The 14,436-nt window shown below is 41.0% G+C and overlaps 1 protein-coding gene and 1 gene segment (V, D, J or C); both read right to left on the bottom strand.

The window, feature by feature from the left end:
* tgm2b (transglutaminase 2b) overlaps positions 1 to 4,843 on the bottom strand; it is a 17,466-nt gene extending 12,623 nt beyond the window's left edge. Inside the window, exons 1-2 of the mRNA XM_062531695.1 lie at positions 4,759 to 4,843; positions 1,392 to 1,574 (exon numbers count right to left, since the gene is read on the bottom strand). Of these exons, the coding sequence (XP_062387679.1) occupies positions 1,392 to 1,574; positions 4,759 to 4,765 (190 nt within the window). The 5' untranslated portion in view covers positions 4,766 to 4,843. The remainder of the gene's footprint in view (positions 1 to 1,391; positions 1,575 to 4,758) is intronic.
* Positions 1 to 14,436, bottom strand: part of LOC134076577 (Ig mu chain C region membrane-bound form-like) — a 125,001-nt gene that overhangs the window by 104,159 nt on the left and 6,406 nt on the right.

The raw sequence follows: 14,436 nt of genomic DNA, 5'->3' as shown, positions 1-14,436 counted from the left end.
CTGGGAATGCTGCCGACCTTCTGCTTTTGCAGAGCCCAGACTCAGAGGGTCTTAACAGAGGCGTGCGAGCGCACCGCTGAGAATACCATTGTTGTGTCCCACCCAGGGGATGGCTGGAAAGGACTCACACGTCTTTCCTTCTCTAAACACCAGGGTCAAAGGTCACAAGACTGAGTAGGGCTATGTTGGTGTGAGGTGTGTTGAATACCCCTTCTTTCCTGTCCTCTCCTACCTCAGACCTCCAAAAGGAAATATATTAGCCTGGCCCAAACACGCAACAGTTTATGTAAGCCCACACATATAAAAAAAGTTAGTGAAACTCAGGCTCTGCTTTGATCCTGTCCCAGTATGACTCCCCCAGGAGCTTGTTACAGCTGGCAGCGTGCCAATTGCTCGGCTATCATTACTGGCTGCTCTGGTGAACACTTTATCTTCCACAGGCCACATGTTTCCTGTCAGGTCCTCTTCATCCTGTGTTTTAAATTGTGCAGATGTGGAGTGGATGCGACTGTTTCACGGTTTATTTACATGGGCTTTAGCGATAAGAGAGACCCTATTGTTTCTGCTCTCACTCTTACTGATGGTGGCAGTTTACCAGTTGCTTCTTTTTGTCAGCACGGGTAGAAGTGACCCTGAGTCTCAAGAAACATTCAGGGATCAAGATAGCTTGCAGAATGAATAAACACATACCAGCCATTAGGCAAACATAGGCAAACATAGGCAACTGGTTCACCCCTTTCTTCTCTGTAATTGTCAGTTCAACAGTCATGTACATAGTTTCCCAGAATATGCCCCTGAGTTTCCAAATACCAAGGAATTCCTTGAGCATCAAAGCTGTTCGTTGCAGCTATTTAACTTTTGCTGGCTACATCTGAGTCTTGAAGTTCGTGAACTGTTCCTACTCTGTTACGTTTCAAACAGGCTTCAAAAATACGGAACAGAGACATTTCCTGTCCGTGAGGCGAACTCTTTGCACAACCAAGGCCTACCGTAATTTCCCGACTATTACATTGATTTTGCTAAATTTCTTTATACAGGGGGGCAGTTAATATGGTGTTAATATGTTTTGTTTCTTTTAACTTGCATAAAACACTGTCCTGCGGCTTATACACAATGCGGCTTATATGCCGAAAATTACTGTATGCCTATAGATCCCATATATTACATAACTACACTGTACTCTACTACACTGCACTCTATACACTCTTGTCATCTTCATTAAGAGCTTTTGACAAATGAATACACATGTAATACACACCATACATAAAGATATGATGTGGGAAAGGGTAGGTTCTGTTTGCGTAACATTTCAGTATGAAGTGTGATAAAAAAAAAATATATATATATATTGTCATGATCATGTTCATGCTATAGTGATCAGGTGAGCTCACCTGTCTCTGCGATGAGGCTGAGTGAGTGTTTGCCCGGTTCGTACTCTCCAGAGCGCAGGCAGAGGTTGATGGTGAACGCCTGGCCTCTTCTCACGATCAGGCGGTCCAGTCCGTTGAGATCCGTATGGTGCCCGATGTTATTGGTGGAGCAGGCCAAGTCCCAGCTGCCAAGGTCCAAATATGCTGGGAAGTCATGACAAATAGATATACGATTTTAAATAAAGATTGAGTTAGTGAGTGAAGGAGAGAGTGAGAGACAGACAGAGAGAGAGAGAGAGAGAGAGAGATGGGAGAGAGAGAGAGAGAGAGAGAGAGAGAGAGAGAGAGATGGGAGAGAGATGGAAGGGGAGAGAAAGACAGAGGAGACGAGAAATAGGGATAGATAGACAGAGGGGGGAGGGGGAGAGACAGAGGTCAAGGGTAAAGAAGGCTGGGTTGGGAGGACAAAAATAGAAAGGAATGCATAGTCATACGCAATTAGTTAGAGTCTGATGACAAAATATGTGTGTGTGTGTGTGTGTGTGTGTGTGTCTTTGGGAGAGAGGGAAAAGAGGAATGAGTGGGAGAGAGGTTCTGCATTATAACGGCTGTTTACATAGCTCTTTAGACATGGTTTATACAGTCCTTTTAAGGGAAGCACTTTTAATAGTATCACATCCAGACGTTTGTGTTGTAATGTGTGCATTTCTGTAAGATGCATTATATGCTAGAGCTCTGAGCTGTGGCCCGCGTTAGTTTCATATACACATACATGTAATGTGTACCCGAGAGGCAGCTTAATTAGACTCAGTCTGTTAACAGGCCCACTTCCTTTGAGCACAACTAGAAATACCTCTGCCAGGGCAGAAATGTTGTCAATTATTCCTGACCTATTTCCTTTTTTCCACCTATTGCCTACTGACCGGCTGGTGCAACAGAATAGACCAATATCTCATTTCAGAGAAATGTCAATGTTAAAAGTTCATGTAGAAAAGAAGGGTATGGAGGAAAAGGGAGTGGAATAAAATGGGTAAATATGATAGCTCAACACTCCCTTAAGGTGTGTCAACACGTCCTCCGGACATCATTCTTTCTCCTGGGGGATTTTTGTTAGTCATCATGGAATCCCACCCTACTCTTTCCCCACGCAGGGAGGAACCGAATGAATCCTCTTCCCTGTGACGACTCAAGACAGGGTTTTTTTTTTTCCGTTCATCCATAAGTGGGAACATGACTGTTCCCAGGGTAGGGCCTGGGTAGACCAAAGGGCCTGAGTAGACCAAAGCCTTCAGTAAAGACAAAAACACACTGCGCCCCTGTGTGCACTGACTCAGAAGTGTATATTCCTGAACCACCTTGTCATACCACACAAACAAACATCGGCCAACACTGCTGTGCTTGTTTTTCTGCCCTACACAAATTTCCCACTAATAGACACAAACAAACTGTGTGTAATTACTGTAAGCGTTGGCCTAAAAGCTACAGCGTCTGTCCATCAAAGAGCTCAAAGTGCTCTACATAAAGAGTCCAACACATGCTTTACCTCAGACCATGTGTGGTGGAGGCATAAATGCAGCTACTCCCTCAGAAAACAGACATTTGATGAATAGCACACACACATATGTTGCACCAGAGGCACCATTCTTACGCCCGGTAAGGAGTATATCTCTCCCATGTGTGCTGATTTAAATCACATGCGCACACACACACACACGCACACGCACACACAGACACATTACCTCATTCTGCAGGGAGAGAGAGACTTGGCGCGAAGCCTGGGTCACACAGCTGCAAAGTTAAGGCTGAGTTAAAAGACCCTTGTGCACAAACCTCAGGGTCATGTGCTGGAACTCACTCACAAGACCAAAAGCGAGACGCATCTGTACACTAATTGATTACATACTATGCACATACTGTACTCACGCTGTTCATCAGCAATCTGAAACAAATGAATGCCGCCATCCAAAGGCGGTATGTATGAACGAGTAGGATCATAACTAATCTGGATCTGCAAGCCACTCTGTTATTGCAGCCTCTGTGCTGCAATATCGGAAATTCTAAAATGAGAGGAAAGGCTTGACTGTCTGGAGCGCCATGAATCAGTGAATATGTGAGTGTAGACAGCTCTGACTAATTGTGTCTGTGATTTTTTTATCAAACACATTTAAGTTACAATAATCATTATGTTTTGTGAAAGCGCGAGCCTACAGTATGTGTGACTGGTTATGTGCATGTGTGGTTGTTGTTTTTTTCTGCGGTGTATGTGGTGGCTCATGCAGCCACCTCCTGACACACCCCTCCTTCCAGCAGAACTGTTCACTTCAGTTGTCTAACCTGGTTGGACCAGCCAGTGTAAAGTAGCCTATGAATAGGTTACTCAAAAGCATCACTGTGCCCTCACCAAATTGAACACCCACACACTCACACTCACACACACACACACACACACACACACACACACACACACACACACACACACACACACACACAGGCTTACACTAGAGGAAAAACATATTTCTAACTATAGAAGTCAAATATGAATGGATGATGTCAAGGAGTACAGGGAGTGGTACAAATAACATGAACTAGATGAATGAATGTTATTGAATTTCTGTTGACACTACCTGACGCATGTTGCGTCATAGGCTGAGGCACAAAACGCATGGCAACGATAGTTGTTTCACTTTCATGCACTAAAGTTGGCAACACTTACACTATATAGGCTAAGGCTTCATTATGCATTATATTAGCTCAACTGAGTGAGCCTTTGGAAACCATGTCGGCTATTCTAGCCCTAGGCTATGTGTGAGTGTTTATGCGCGTAATTGTCATGTTGATGCAGTCTATAACCGCTACCTTTATTTGTTTAACAGTCATTTGTTTTACTTTAAAGCACTAACAGTGCGACGAATGACATTTACCTAAATAGCCTAGTTGTGAGACTGACCGCAGTATCACGGTGTTTTCTAAATATAAACATAGCCAAACTTTATTTAGCCTATAATTCACGTTACTGGCAATACTGAATGTAATAGCCTCATTCTGTAGTTTAAAGTCAAACTCATTACAAAGTAGACTGTCTAAAAATATCTATCTATCTATCTATCTATCTATCTATCTATCTATCTATATATATATATATATATATATGTTTTACAGTGTTATGTTACAGTGTCCGAAAGCAGCAGATCTGCAAGTTCTGATGGTGTAACTTTGTTATCTTACTTTTACTGACAAACACAGGCTTCTTACATCGTTTACATTTTGTCACATGTTTCAAGTGACAGTCCATGTACATTTACCTTTACGCTAAGAAAAGGAGTCTGTCTATCTGTTGAAATAAACAGTCTGTAAGTTATGCTACCTACATCAAGGACATGATGCTTACCTGCCATTATGTTGCGGTTTGTGTGCAGTTGTTAGCTTTCTTGTTGCTGCTGCTTCTGCTGCTGCTGTTGCCGATTATTTTCCTCGACGGTCAACTGTCTGTGCTGCTAGGGGTCCTATTTGTAGGGCTCCTGCTACGTCATCGGGCATTCCAAGGAACGGGTGGGTGGATGGTGCCATATGCAAATTTATAAGCCTAAAACAGCTTATGGAAAAATACAATTTCATTGTACACGAAATCATATTTTGAACATGAGTTGTATCCTGGTTATAGCATTGGTATTACAATAAAATAACAGAAATAAAACATTTGCTTTATGTGTGATAATATTTTTCAATGGCAACACTGCTTACACTAGGCTACATAACAGAAACCCTTACACATACTGATGATGATGTTCAGTCAGAAGGTTAAATATCTAAGGGCCAAAACCACTTTACTGTCCCCAGGGGAAGCTACAAATGTAGGCTATTCAACAGCATAAAGGGCTCTTATTTAATTAATTTCTAAATAGAGGTAAGGGTGTCCAGGTCTCTGACATGTAAGGCAGAAGAATAGATTGCATCCCATATACTACAGACAGACAGACAGATAGACAGGCAAGCAGGCATGATAGGAATGACAGGAAGTGTAATTTAATTCATGGCAATTCAAAACAATTCCAGTCACACAACAGGAAGAAAGTGTTGAATCTCACATACTGTACATTCAATTGGTTGCTGTTTTCAATTATAACTTCTGTGTTTGTTGCGATCATATATGCCATATATTGTGAAACTTCATTGTTAAACATTACCCTTAAATTATGTATATGAGTTTCTTTGAATTTCAATTCTACTTCCTTTAGTTCAAGGAAGGAGTAGTTTAGGAGTAATTTGCAATTCAATTCTGAATTTTGCACAATGCTGATAGATGGATAGATAGATTTGTATAGGGAGATTTAACTGTGTTGAGAGTGCTGAATTCCATGTTGGTGATTGTGTTGATTATTAATAATGTTGATTATTATACCTGATCAAATGCGCCACGCTATTGAGAAATTGGCAGTGAACAAAGTGTGTGGGCTGAACACCTGACATATGCAAGTCAATCTCAAAGTCATATTAATTGACTCTGCGTTATTGGTATTACTGCCAGTGATTAAAGACAAATGCTTCTCCATGCTTGATACCTTATATGTCAAGCATAGAAAATAACAGGCCAATTGTTCCAGTGAGTATAGTCTCTAAAATCTATTTGATAGGCTTCAGGAATATAGAATAACCACCGACAATAGTCCATGTAACGACAATCTATTTTGTTTTCAAAAGAAACAAGGCGTACAGTATAGATTTGTACATGCATAAATAAAAAAGTATGGAACACATGGTACAATTTTTATTTTTTAATGTTATCTGCATTCAAAACTACAAGCCGATACTTTATACAGATCTTGCATTACTGATTTTCCCATCAAACCTTGCTAGCAAGATGGAGCAAGACAACAAAGGCTCATTTACCAGTTAGCAATGGGGATAGACAAGGTGGATATTGATACCTGTTCTTTTTAAATCTGTACACAATTGATCTTTCTAAGACATTAGCGGAGTGTAACAACAATGGTCCACAACACCTCCAGATGGCTCAACAGTGGTATCAAGTGTACCTATAAGCAATTGAAAAAAAAAACTGTTAAAACGCAAGTCATTGAGAAGTGTCATGTAGCTATGTCAAAGTGAGTCTTACAGAACTCAACATACAGTATCACTTTTTATAGACCCCGAATTGTGAATGAATGTAATCACAAAAATAGTTGAAGTACTGTAATATTGACGAACATTTTGATAGTGAACGCTTCTAGCTTTTCTTCATTTTAGAAATTTCAATATGATAATTCTAAATTCTACTCTTTAGAAATCCTTTTCGTAAAAGCAGTGTTTCCATTAGGGCTACTAGTGATAAATAGATATGGTTTGGCTTTGCATTCTAGATGAGATCAAAGTATGCCTGTAGGCTATTAAAGCCAATACAAGCCTCAAAAGCCAAATTTGTTTGATCTTAGTTTTCAGAGGAAAATAGTTCTCCTTTTACACAGTCTCCAGAATATTGCATAGGCAGTTAGCGTAGGCAAATACTTGGAAGTTGCAACACATTTAAGTCATTCAGTAGAAGCACTCTGCAATGTCGGGAAACAAGATGTCAGGCAGGAAGTAAAGTTTTGATTCACAGACTGAAAGCCATCCATGATGCTACTAACTGAAGCCATCTGCAACCAGTTGCAGTGGAAGATTTCAGTCCCACCACCAAGCATCCATATACAAAAGAAATGTACGACAGGTGGGAGAAAAGGGAGATACTAAAAGTATAGCCATTGGGCTTACAAATATTTTGGGCCAGATGTACATACATTTGCAAAGTACCGTTATCAGCATCATGCCAACCCACAGAAACAGCACGCCGTGACACTTCAGTTAATGTTCTATTTATCAAGACTGTTCATTGAAAATAAATGTGTAGACGTACAGTAGTGGTAACGAAGTAAGAGCCCATTAACCCAATCTCAACCCATTTCAATCGCGGTTAAAGTTAGCTTCTAGCCCTTTACTTATTTACAGATACACTTCAAGACTGTCTACTTTCATCATGATCAGAAACAACCACATGCCATAGCCTACTATAAATGTCAAATAAAGAAAACACGTCCAAGTATTTATGACTGATGTCTATATATTTTAAGGATATACTTTGTTTTGGACAAAAGTGCCTGCCAAATCCCATAACCATTTGTACATTGCACAGCATAGATCACTTGTGAGAATCACATCATCTCGGCACAGTTGCAACAGTTACATGAATCAGGCTACGTGCCAACGTCACATCTACGTCCCCTGAGCCTTCATTCATTTTACCAAACCAGGGCACAGGAAGAGTTGTTCAATCATTAAACCAGGGTACCACAACACACACCAAAATGAGCACCACAACAAAACAACCTTCCACTGGACACCCGTTATTGTAGACTTAAGTGATATATGTTATTTATTCATTATTTATATTTTTTAATCATATATGAAATATATATATATATTATTATTATTATTATTTTTCAGTTTTGAGTGTGTGTGGGTGTGGGTGCTTGTGTTTCTGCGTATCTCTTTGTCTTTCCATGTGTGCAACCACATCGTAAGCAGGTTTACTGAGGGGCTCTGTGATCTCCAGATACAGTACCTTCTCATTGACATACAGTACATAATGGCCTTTTTCAAAAAAAATTATAATTGTTGTCAATAGGCTCTAATACTCTAATGCTCTGGGAATGGATGCAATTAAGCATACATCTGTGTGTTGAGTAAATGAAAGGATATCGTAAATAAGCACTTTATAGTTATCTGGAATCTTTTTTAGTGAGTCACTGAAAACTTCCTCGTCTGTGCGCTGCCGACTCACCCAGATTTGCGTGGTTGTAGATTTGCGAAATCATTCATCCTGATCCTGGAATATAAACAAGCCACTTACAGTATGTGTGAGTAAGGCAACTGCATCTTTCACTTTTGTTGGTATTTGGCCTACGTTTTTGCTGATTTTGGTGTTTCCAGCGAAAACAGCTAATCTCCAACAGATTAATATTTTGCTTGACTCATCTTCACTGTCCCCAACTAAATCTGCATGCACCTTGGGCATCTTACAGTAATTGAGCTTCTCTGAGCATGTTGCCTCAATTGCAAAATCATGCCGGTTTGTCCTTTACAACAGATCAGACTTTATTTGACACAACATTCCAAACAACTTTTTTTTTGTAGAGGCCATGGTTATCTCCAAACCGGACTGTTGTAATTCACTGTTAGCTGGCCTGCCTGCTTGTGCAATAAGATTGTTACAACTGATCAGAATGCTGCGGCATTTTGTGGCTGATACACCACAAAACATCTGTTGTGCCACAACACACTAAAATTCTTATGACTAAGAAGACTATGCAGGTGTAAGTCCCACTCACCTGAAGCATTTCAGTTAATGTTCTTGAATTCCCCCTTGGGGATCAATAAAATATCTATCTATCTATCTAATGGTATTAATTTGCCCATACACCAAGCTAGGCCACCTTCACCTCATCTATTTCTATCTGAATTCCATGAGCCAGCTGTACATTCTCTCACACCTTTGCGGACCTCTGATAAGTGTCTGCTATGCTGGGCTTCCATCAACACTAAGATGGTTTTTGGTTTCTAGTGTATCTTTAAAAAGCATCTGAAGACTTACCTTGTATCGTAGGCAGGGGGTGCTAGCCACCTCTGATTTGTCTACCACTGAGGAGCAACCCGTATCCCCACAAACTGCCAGGACTCAGAAGTGAACATTAAAACATTTATTTGTATTAAATTATTAAAAGAGTCTTTGGAAGTTACCCTCCAGGCCAGGGCCGTGGGAGGCTAGTCAGAGTTGGTGAGGCTAGTCGGCGTCAGGGCAGCAGCTTCTCATTGCCTCCAGCAGGGGGCTGAGCAGTGGGGGCTAGTTGGCATCATACACACAAACACGCACACACACACACACACACACACACACACATAAGAACACACACACACATATACACACACACACACACTCACTCACAAGTGACCATACACACAGAGACACATAAAACACACAGACAAGCGGCAGGCAAGCACACACACACACACACACACACACACACACACACACACACACACACACACACCCCTTTCGACTGTTTCAACTGCTTGTCATCTGAGTCTGTGGTTTTTGCACAGCTGCTTCACCAGCTTCAGTCACTGTGGCTGTCGAGCGCAGTAGTAAACAGCAGTGTCCTCTGCTCTCAGACTCTTGGCCTCTAAGTACTGTGTGCTGATGGAGACGTCCTCAGTCAGGGTGAACTGGCCTTTAAGGGACTCTGCGTAAAGAACATCAGTTCCTGATCCAGTGTTCATTCTTCCAATCCACTCCAGAGCCTCTCTAGGTTTCTGTCGTATCCAGTGTATGTTCTTGCTCGTCATTGAATAGCCACTTATTTTACAGGAGATCTTGACCTTCTCTCCTGGTCTTTTTACCGCTGCAGGGGACTGATCCAGTCGGATTTGGCAGCTACTACCTAAAAGTGAAAAAAAAGACCATATAATCAAAGTGGAAATACGTTTTACATCAAAGACTGCATTTCCCATACTCACTTTTTATTGAGATCAGTATTGCAGAAAAGAGGAGAATGGATCTCATCTCCATTGTACTGTTGTAACAGTGGCTCTACTAAAGGTTGTGCATGTGTCACCTTGGAGGGCTTATATAGAAGGACTCTGCTGTGAAATTTGCATACTGTCTCCTATAGACTCACAAAAAATGACAGATTACTGTAAGACCTCATATGTTCCTGCCAAGTTAGTGGTATTCTGTAAGATAGGTAGGCAGTACACATTTTATCTAGATTCTTCTCAACTGCAGTTTGGTCAGAGTGGCATAACAAACTCAGGATTATTATTCATCAGTAAGTGTGCCTCAATTCACCTTTTTAAGTATGGAGACAATCTGTCAACCATGCATTTCTAAAACGGATAGTTCCGGTCCTTGATTGTGATTGGCTGAATTGCGTTCGATGCCGTTGTAAAATCCAACATAAACACACACCATGACCGCATTTTGTTCTATAGTAATGTGCTACTACAACTTGCACAACAGTTAGAGTGGCTGCATCAGAGACCCTCGGCTTTAAGCCTCTCTGGCTGCGTCTTGATGTTGCATGGCAATCATTCATATGGAGGAAATATATTTCTTGGCGGGAGAATTATTATTTATTTTTTTGTTGCTGTGCCTTTGTTTCATGAAAGATCGACGTAGTAACCCTTTTAGAAAAGCAATAAGCCACTCACTTTGTGGTTTACACTGAATTTAGAACAGTTAAGGGGTGTTGTTAGGCATGACGCGAAGCGGAACCACGGCCTCTCGGAGCTTATTGCTTAAAATGACATTTTATGAATGTGGCTGTGGCGGGAGGTCTGTTGCAACATGGCAACACACACACACACACACACACACACACACACACACACACACACACACAGTCATTTATCTCTTGAGACATAACAGTTCGTCTTTTTGCTACTGAAACAGGTTTTTATGGTATTTTTTTGTTGAGTTGTTGAGTTTGTGTTTTACATTTTAGTTGTGTAATAATAATAATAACAATACATCTCAAATCAATCTCAAAGTGCTACAAAAATATAATGTAAATGAAAAACAGATAAAAACAATAATGCCATGTAAAATAGATCAATAAAATACATTTAACAGAAAGCTTTTTTAAAAAGATAGGTTTTTTTTTTTTTGTTTGTTTGTTTTAAACATCAGTAGTCTGTGGGGACTTCAGGTGGTCAGGGTGGGAGTTCCACAGCCTGGGAGTAGAAGCAGAGAAAGCCCTATCACCCATCCTGTGAAACTTGGTTCTGGAGATTTGGAGGGTGTTAATGTTTGTAAACCGCAGGGTGCGTGATGAGGTCTGGGGGATGAGGAGTTCCTGTAGGTAGAGGGGGGCATGTCTATATATGCACTGGTGGGTGAGGAGTGAGATTTTGTATTTAATTCTGAAATTAACCGAGAGCCAGTGAAGACTTTTCAGAATGGGGGTGATATGTTCATGCTTGTGCACCCTCATCAAGATCCTGGCAGCACTGTTCGGAATGTATTGGAGTCTCTGGATGCTCTTGCCAGATATCCCGATGAGGAGTGCATTACAATAGTCCAGCCTGGAGTAGACAAAGGCGTGGATGAGCTTCTCTGCATTGCCCAGGGTGAGAGTTGGACGGAGTTTGGCGATGTACTTTTTTTTTTTTTTTTTTAACTTATTTTTTATTTAAAGTAGACAGTCTGCACAGACATACATGGTAGGACAATGACATCTATTACAATATCGACCAAAAGAAAAAGAAAAAAAAAAGAAAAGGAAAAGAAATCAAATCAAATCAAATCAAATCAAATAAATAGAGGGGAGGGGGGGCGGGGGTGACCACTCTCCATATCAAAACATCTTAAATAAGGCAGGGGTCCACCTCTTCAGACATTTATCCCTCTGAAGCCTCAAGTTGTGGGTTATGTCTTCCATTCTATAGAGTTCCCATATTCGTTCTTTCCACCATTCAAGTGTTGGAACAGTGGGTTTCAACCAATTTACAGTGATACCCTTAATGGCTGCGGAAAGGAGTATCTGCAGAAGGTATAGATCATCCCTTCGTTCAAAGCCATCCGGGATGGCCCCCAACAAAGCATACAACGGTTCCTTAGGGATCTCTACGTTAAAAATATCAGCTAATGCTAAATAAACATCATCCCAGTATTTCTTAAGTTTCCCACAGGACCAAAAGGTGTGGACAAAATTTGAGTCAGTTTCACCACAGTTCCTCCAGCAGCAACTTGATGCCGAAGAGCTATACCTTCCTGTTATGTGTGGCGTTCTAAAGTATCTTGCTACCATTTTCCATTTGAATTCTCTCCAACTGTTGGAAGAAGTTATTCTGTGTGCTTCGGAACAAATTTGGACCCAGGATTCCAGGGGGATATCCTGCCCAAGCTCCGTCTCCCATTTTGCCTTGATATACAAAGTGTCCTGTGTTTCCATACTCTGGAGACAGTGATAAAGACAAGAAATAATCTTCCTCCCGTATTCACCTAGTTGAACCCCAATGAAATACTGTTCTATTGCCGACGGTGAGCGAATTTTCTCAATTTCCTCATGTTTAGTAAGAAACTGTCTGATTTGAAGGAACCTGAAGAAATCAGTGTTTGGAAGCCCAAACTCCTCTGCAATCTGGGAAAATGATTTTATGTTATTTGACTCAACCAGTTGGTGGATGTAATTAAGTCCATATCTAGCCCAGTGTTTGAAACCTGCATCCAACTGTAGTGGTATAAAATTGGGAGTGGATTTTATTGAAGATAGAGAGGATAAGGATCTTGGTAATCTATATTTTTTCTGTATTTCTCTCCAGATTAAGGCAGTGTTTTTTGTCCACATAGTCATTTTATCAGATTTCAATGACAAGTTGGAGAAAGATAGCTGTTGGAGTGTATACTCACATTGTGATATTTCTATATCTAACCACCTAGTTGAGGTATCGTTAACAATCCAAGCGACCATGGGCTTTAGTTGCGCTGCCCAATAATATAATTTTAGGCATGGCAAAGCAAGTCCCCCTTCAGGTTTAGAGAGTTGCAGGGTTTTAAGTCGTATTCTGGGTCCATTACCCTGCCAGATAAAGCGGGATATCAAACGATCCAACATACAGAAGACTGGTTTTGCTATAGGAATGGGGAGCATCTGAAATGGATACAGTAACCTTGGGAGAACATTCATACGAACAGTTTCTATTCGTCCCAATAGGGACAAGGGAAGAGATGACCAGCGGGCTAAATCCTGTCTAATTTTATTAGTTATTTTGTCATAATTAGAGCCGTATAATTTATCCAACACAGGTGTTATTATAATGAAGGTATCTAATACCTTCGGTTGGCCAACGGAAATCACTATTGTCTTTAAATTGTTTTGAAATTTGTCTGTTGATATCCATTGCTTCAGTTTTATTGATATTTATTTTGTAGCCTGAGTAGTATCCAAATGTTTTGACATTATCCATTAAAGCAGGTATAGAACTGGCTGGATTTGATAAGTACAGGAGTACATCATCCGCATATAATGAGATCTTGTGCTCTTCTTCTCCTGCATTTATTCCAGCTATGTTTTTGTTGTCTCTAATCATTTGTGCAAACGGCTCAATACAGAGGGCGAAAAGTACTGGTGACAGAGGGCAGCCTTGGCGTGTGCCTCTTTCAAGATCAAAAGGCTGAGATAAATGCCCATTGACTCTGACTGCCGCCCTAGGTCCTGAGTACAGAATATGAATCAGTGAAATAAATGTATTACCAAATCCAAATCGTAACAGAGTTTGAAACAGATATTTCCATGACACACGGTCAAACGCTTTTTCTGCGTCTAAGGACGAAACCATAGCATCTGAACCTTGGGAAGCTGCACAGGTCATAACATTCAAAAGTCTGCGGACATTATTCCCTGAATAACGCCCTGGGATAAACCCAGTTTGATCCGGATTTACTATTTCTGGGAGATATTTATTTGTCCTACGAGACAAAATAGCTGTAAGCAGACGCAGGTCTCCATTAAGGAGGGAGATTGGCCTATATGAGCTACAATCAGAGGGATCTTTACCTTCCTTGTGTATGACTGTTATAGTGGCATCTCGCCATGATGGAGCAAGTGTTTTTGTTTGTAGCATACAGGGCGATGTTCTTGAGGTGGTAGAATGATGTCTTGCAGAGATGTTTGATGTGGGTGTCAAAGGTGATTTGTGGGTCCATTTTAAAACCAAAGTTGGTGACAGATGTTAACAGGGAGATGTTTTGTCCAGAGAAGGTGATGTTGGTGATGGAAGAAGAGCGGAGCTGATGTGATGAGCCAGTGATTGCTTCTGTTTTGGAGCTGTTCAACTGAAGGAAGTTGAGCTTCATCCAAGCCTCTATCTCCTCCAGACATGTGGTCAGTGTGGATGTTGGCAGGGGAGCAGATGAAGTGAGGGTTGTCCTGAGGTAGAACTGTGTGTCATCAGCATAACAGTGGAAAGTCATTCCGTGTCTGCTAATGGTATTGCCAGGGTGGAGCATGTAGATGGTGAAGAGGGTGGGGCCCAG

Source organism: Sardina pilchardus, chromosome 3, assembly GCF_963854185.1.
Source record: "Sardina pilchardus chromosome 3, fSarPil1.1, whole genome shotgun sequence".
Taxonomy (NCBI): Eukaryota; Metazoa; Chordata; class Actinopteri; order Clupeiformes; family Clupeidae; genus Sardina; species Sardina pilchardus.
Note: the sequence above shows the minus strand (reverse complement) of the source record. Positions and strands in the feature narration are given on the sequence as shown.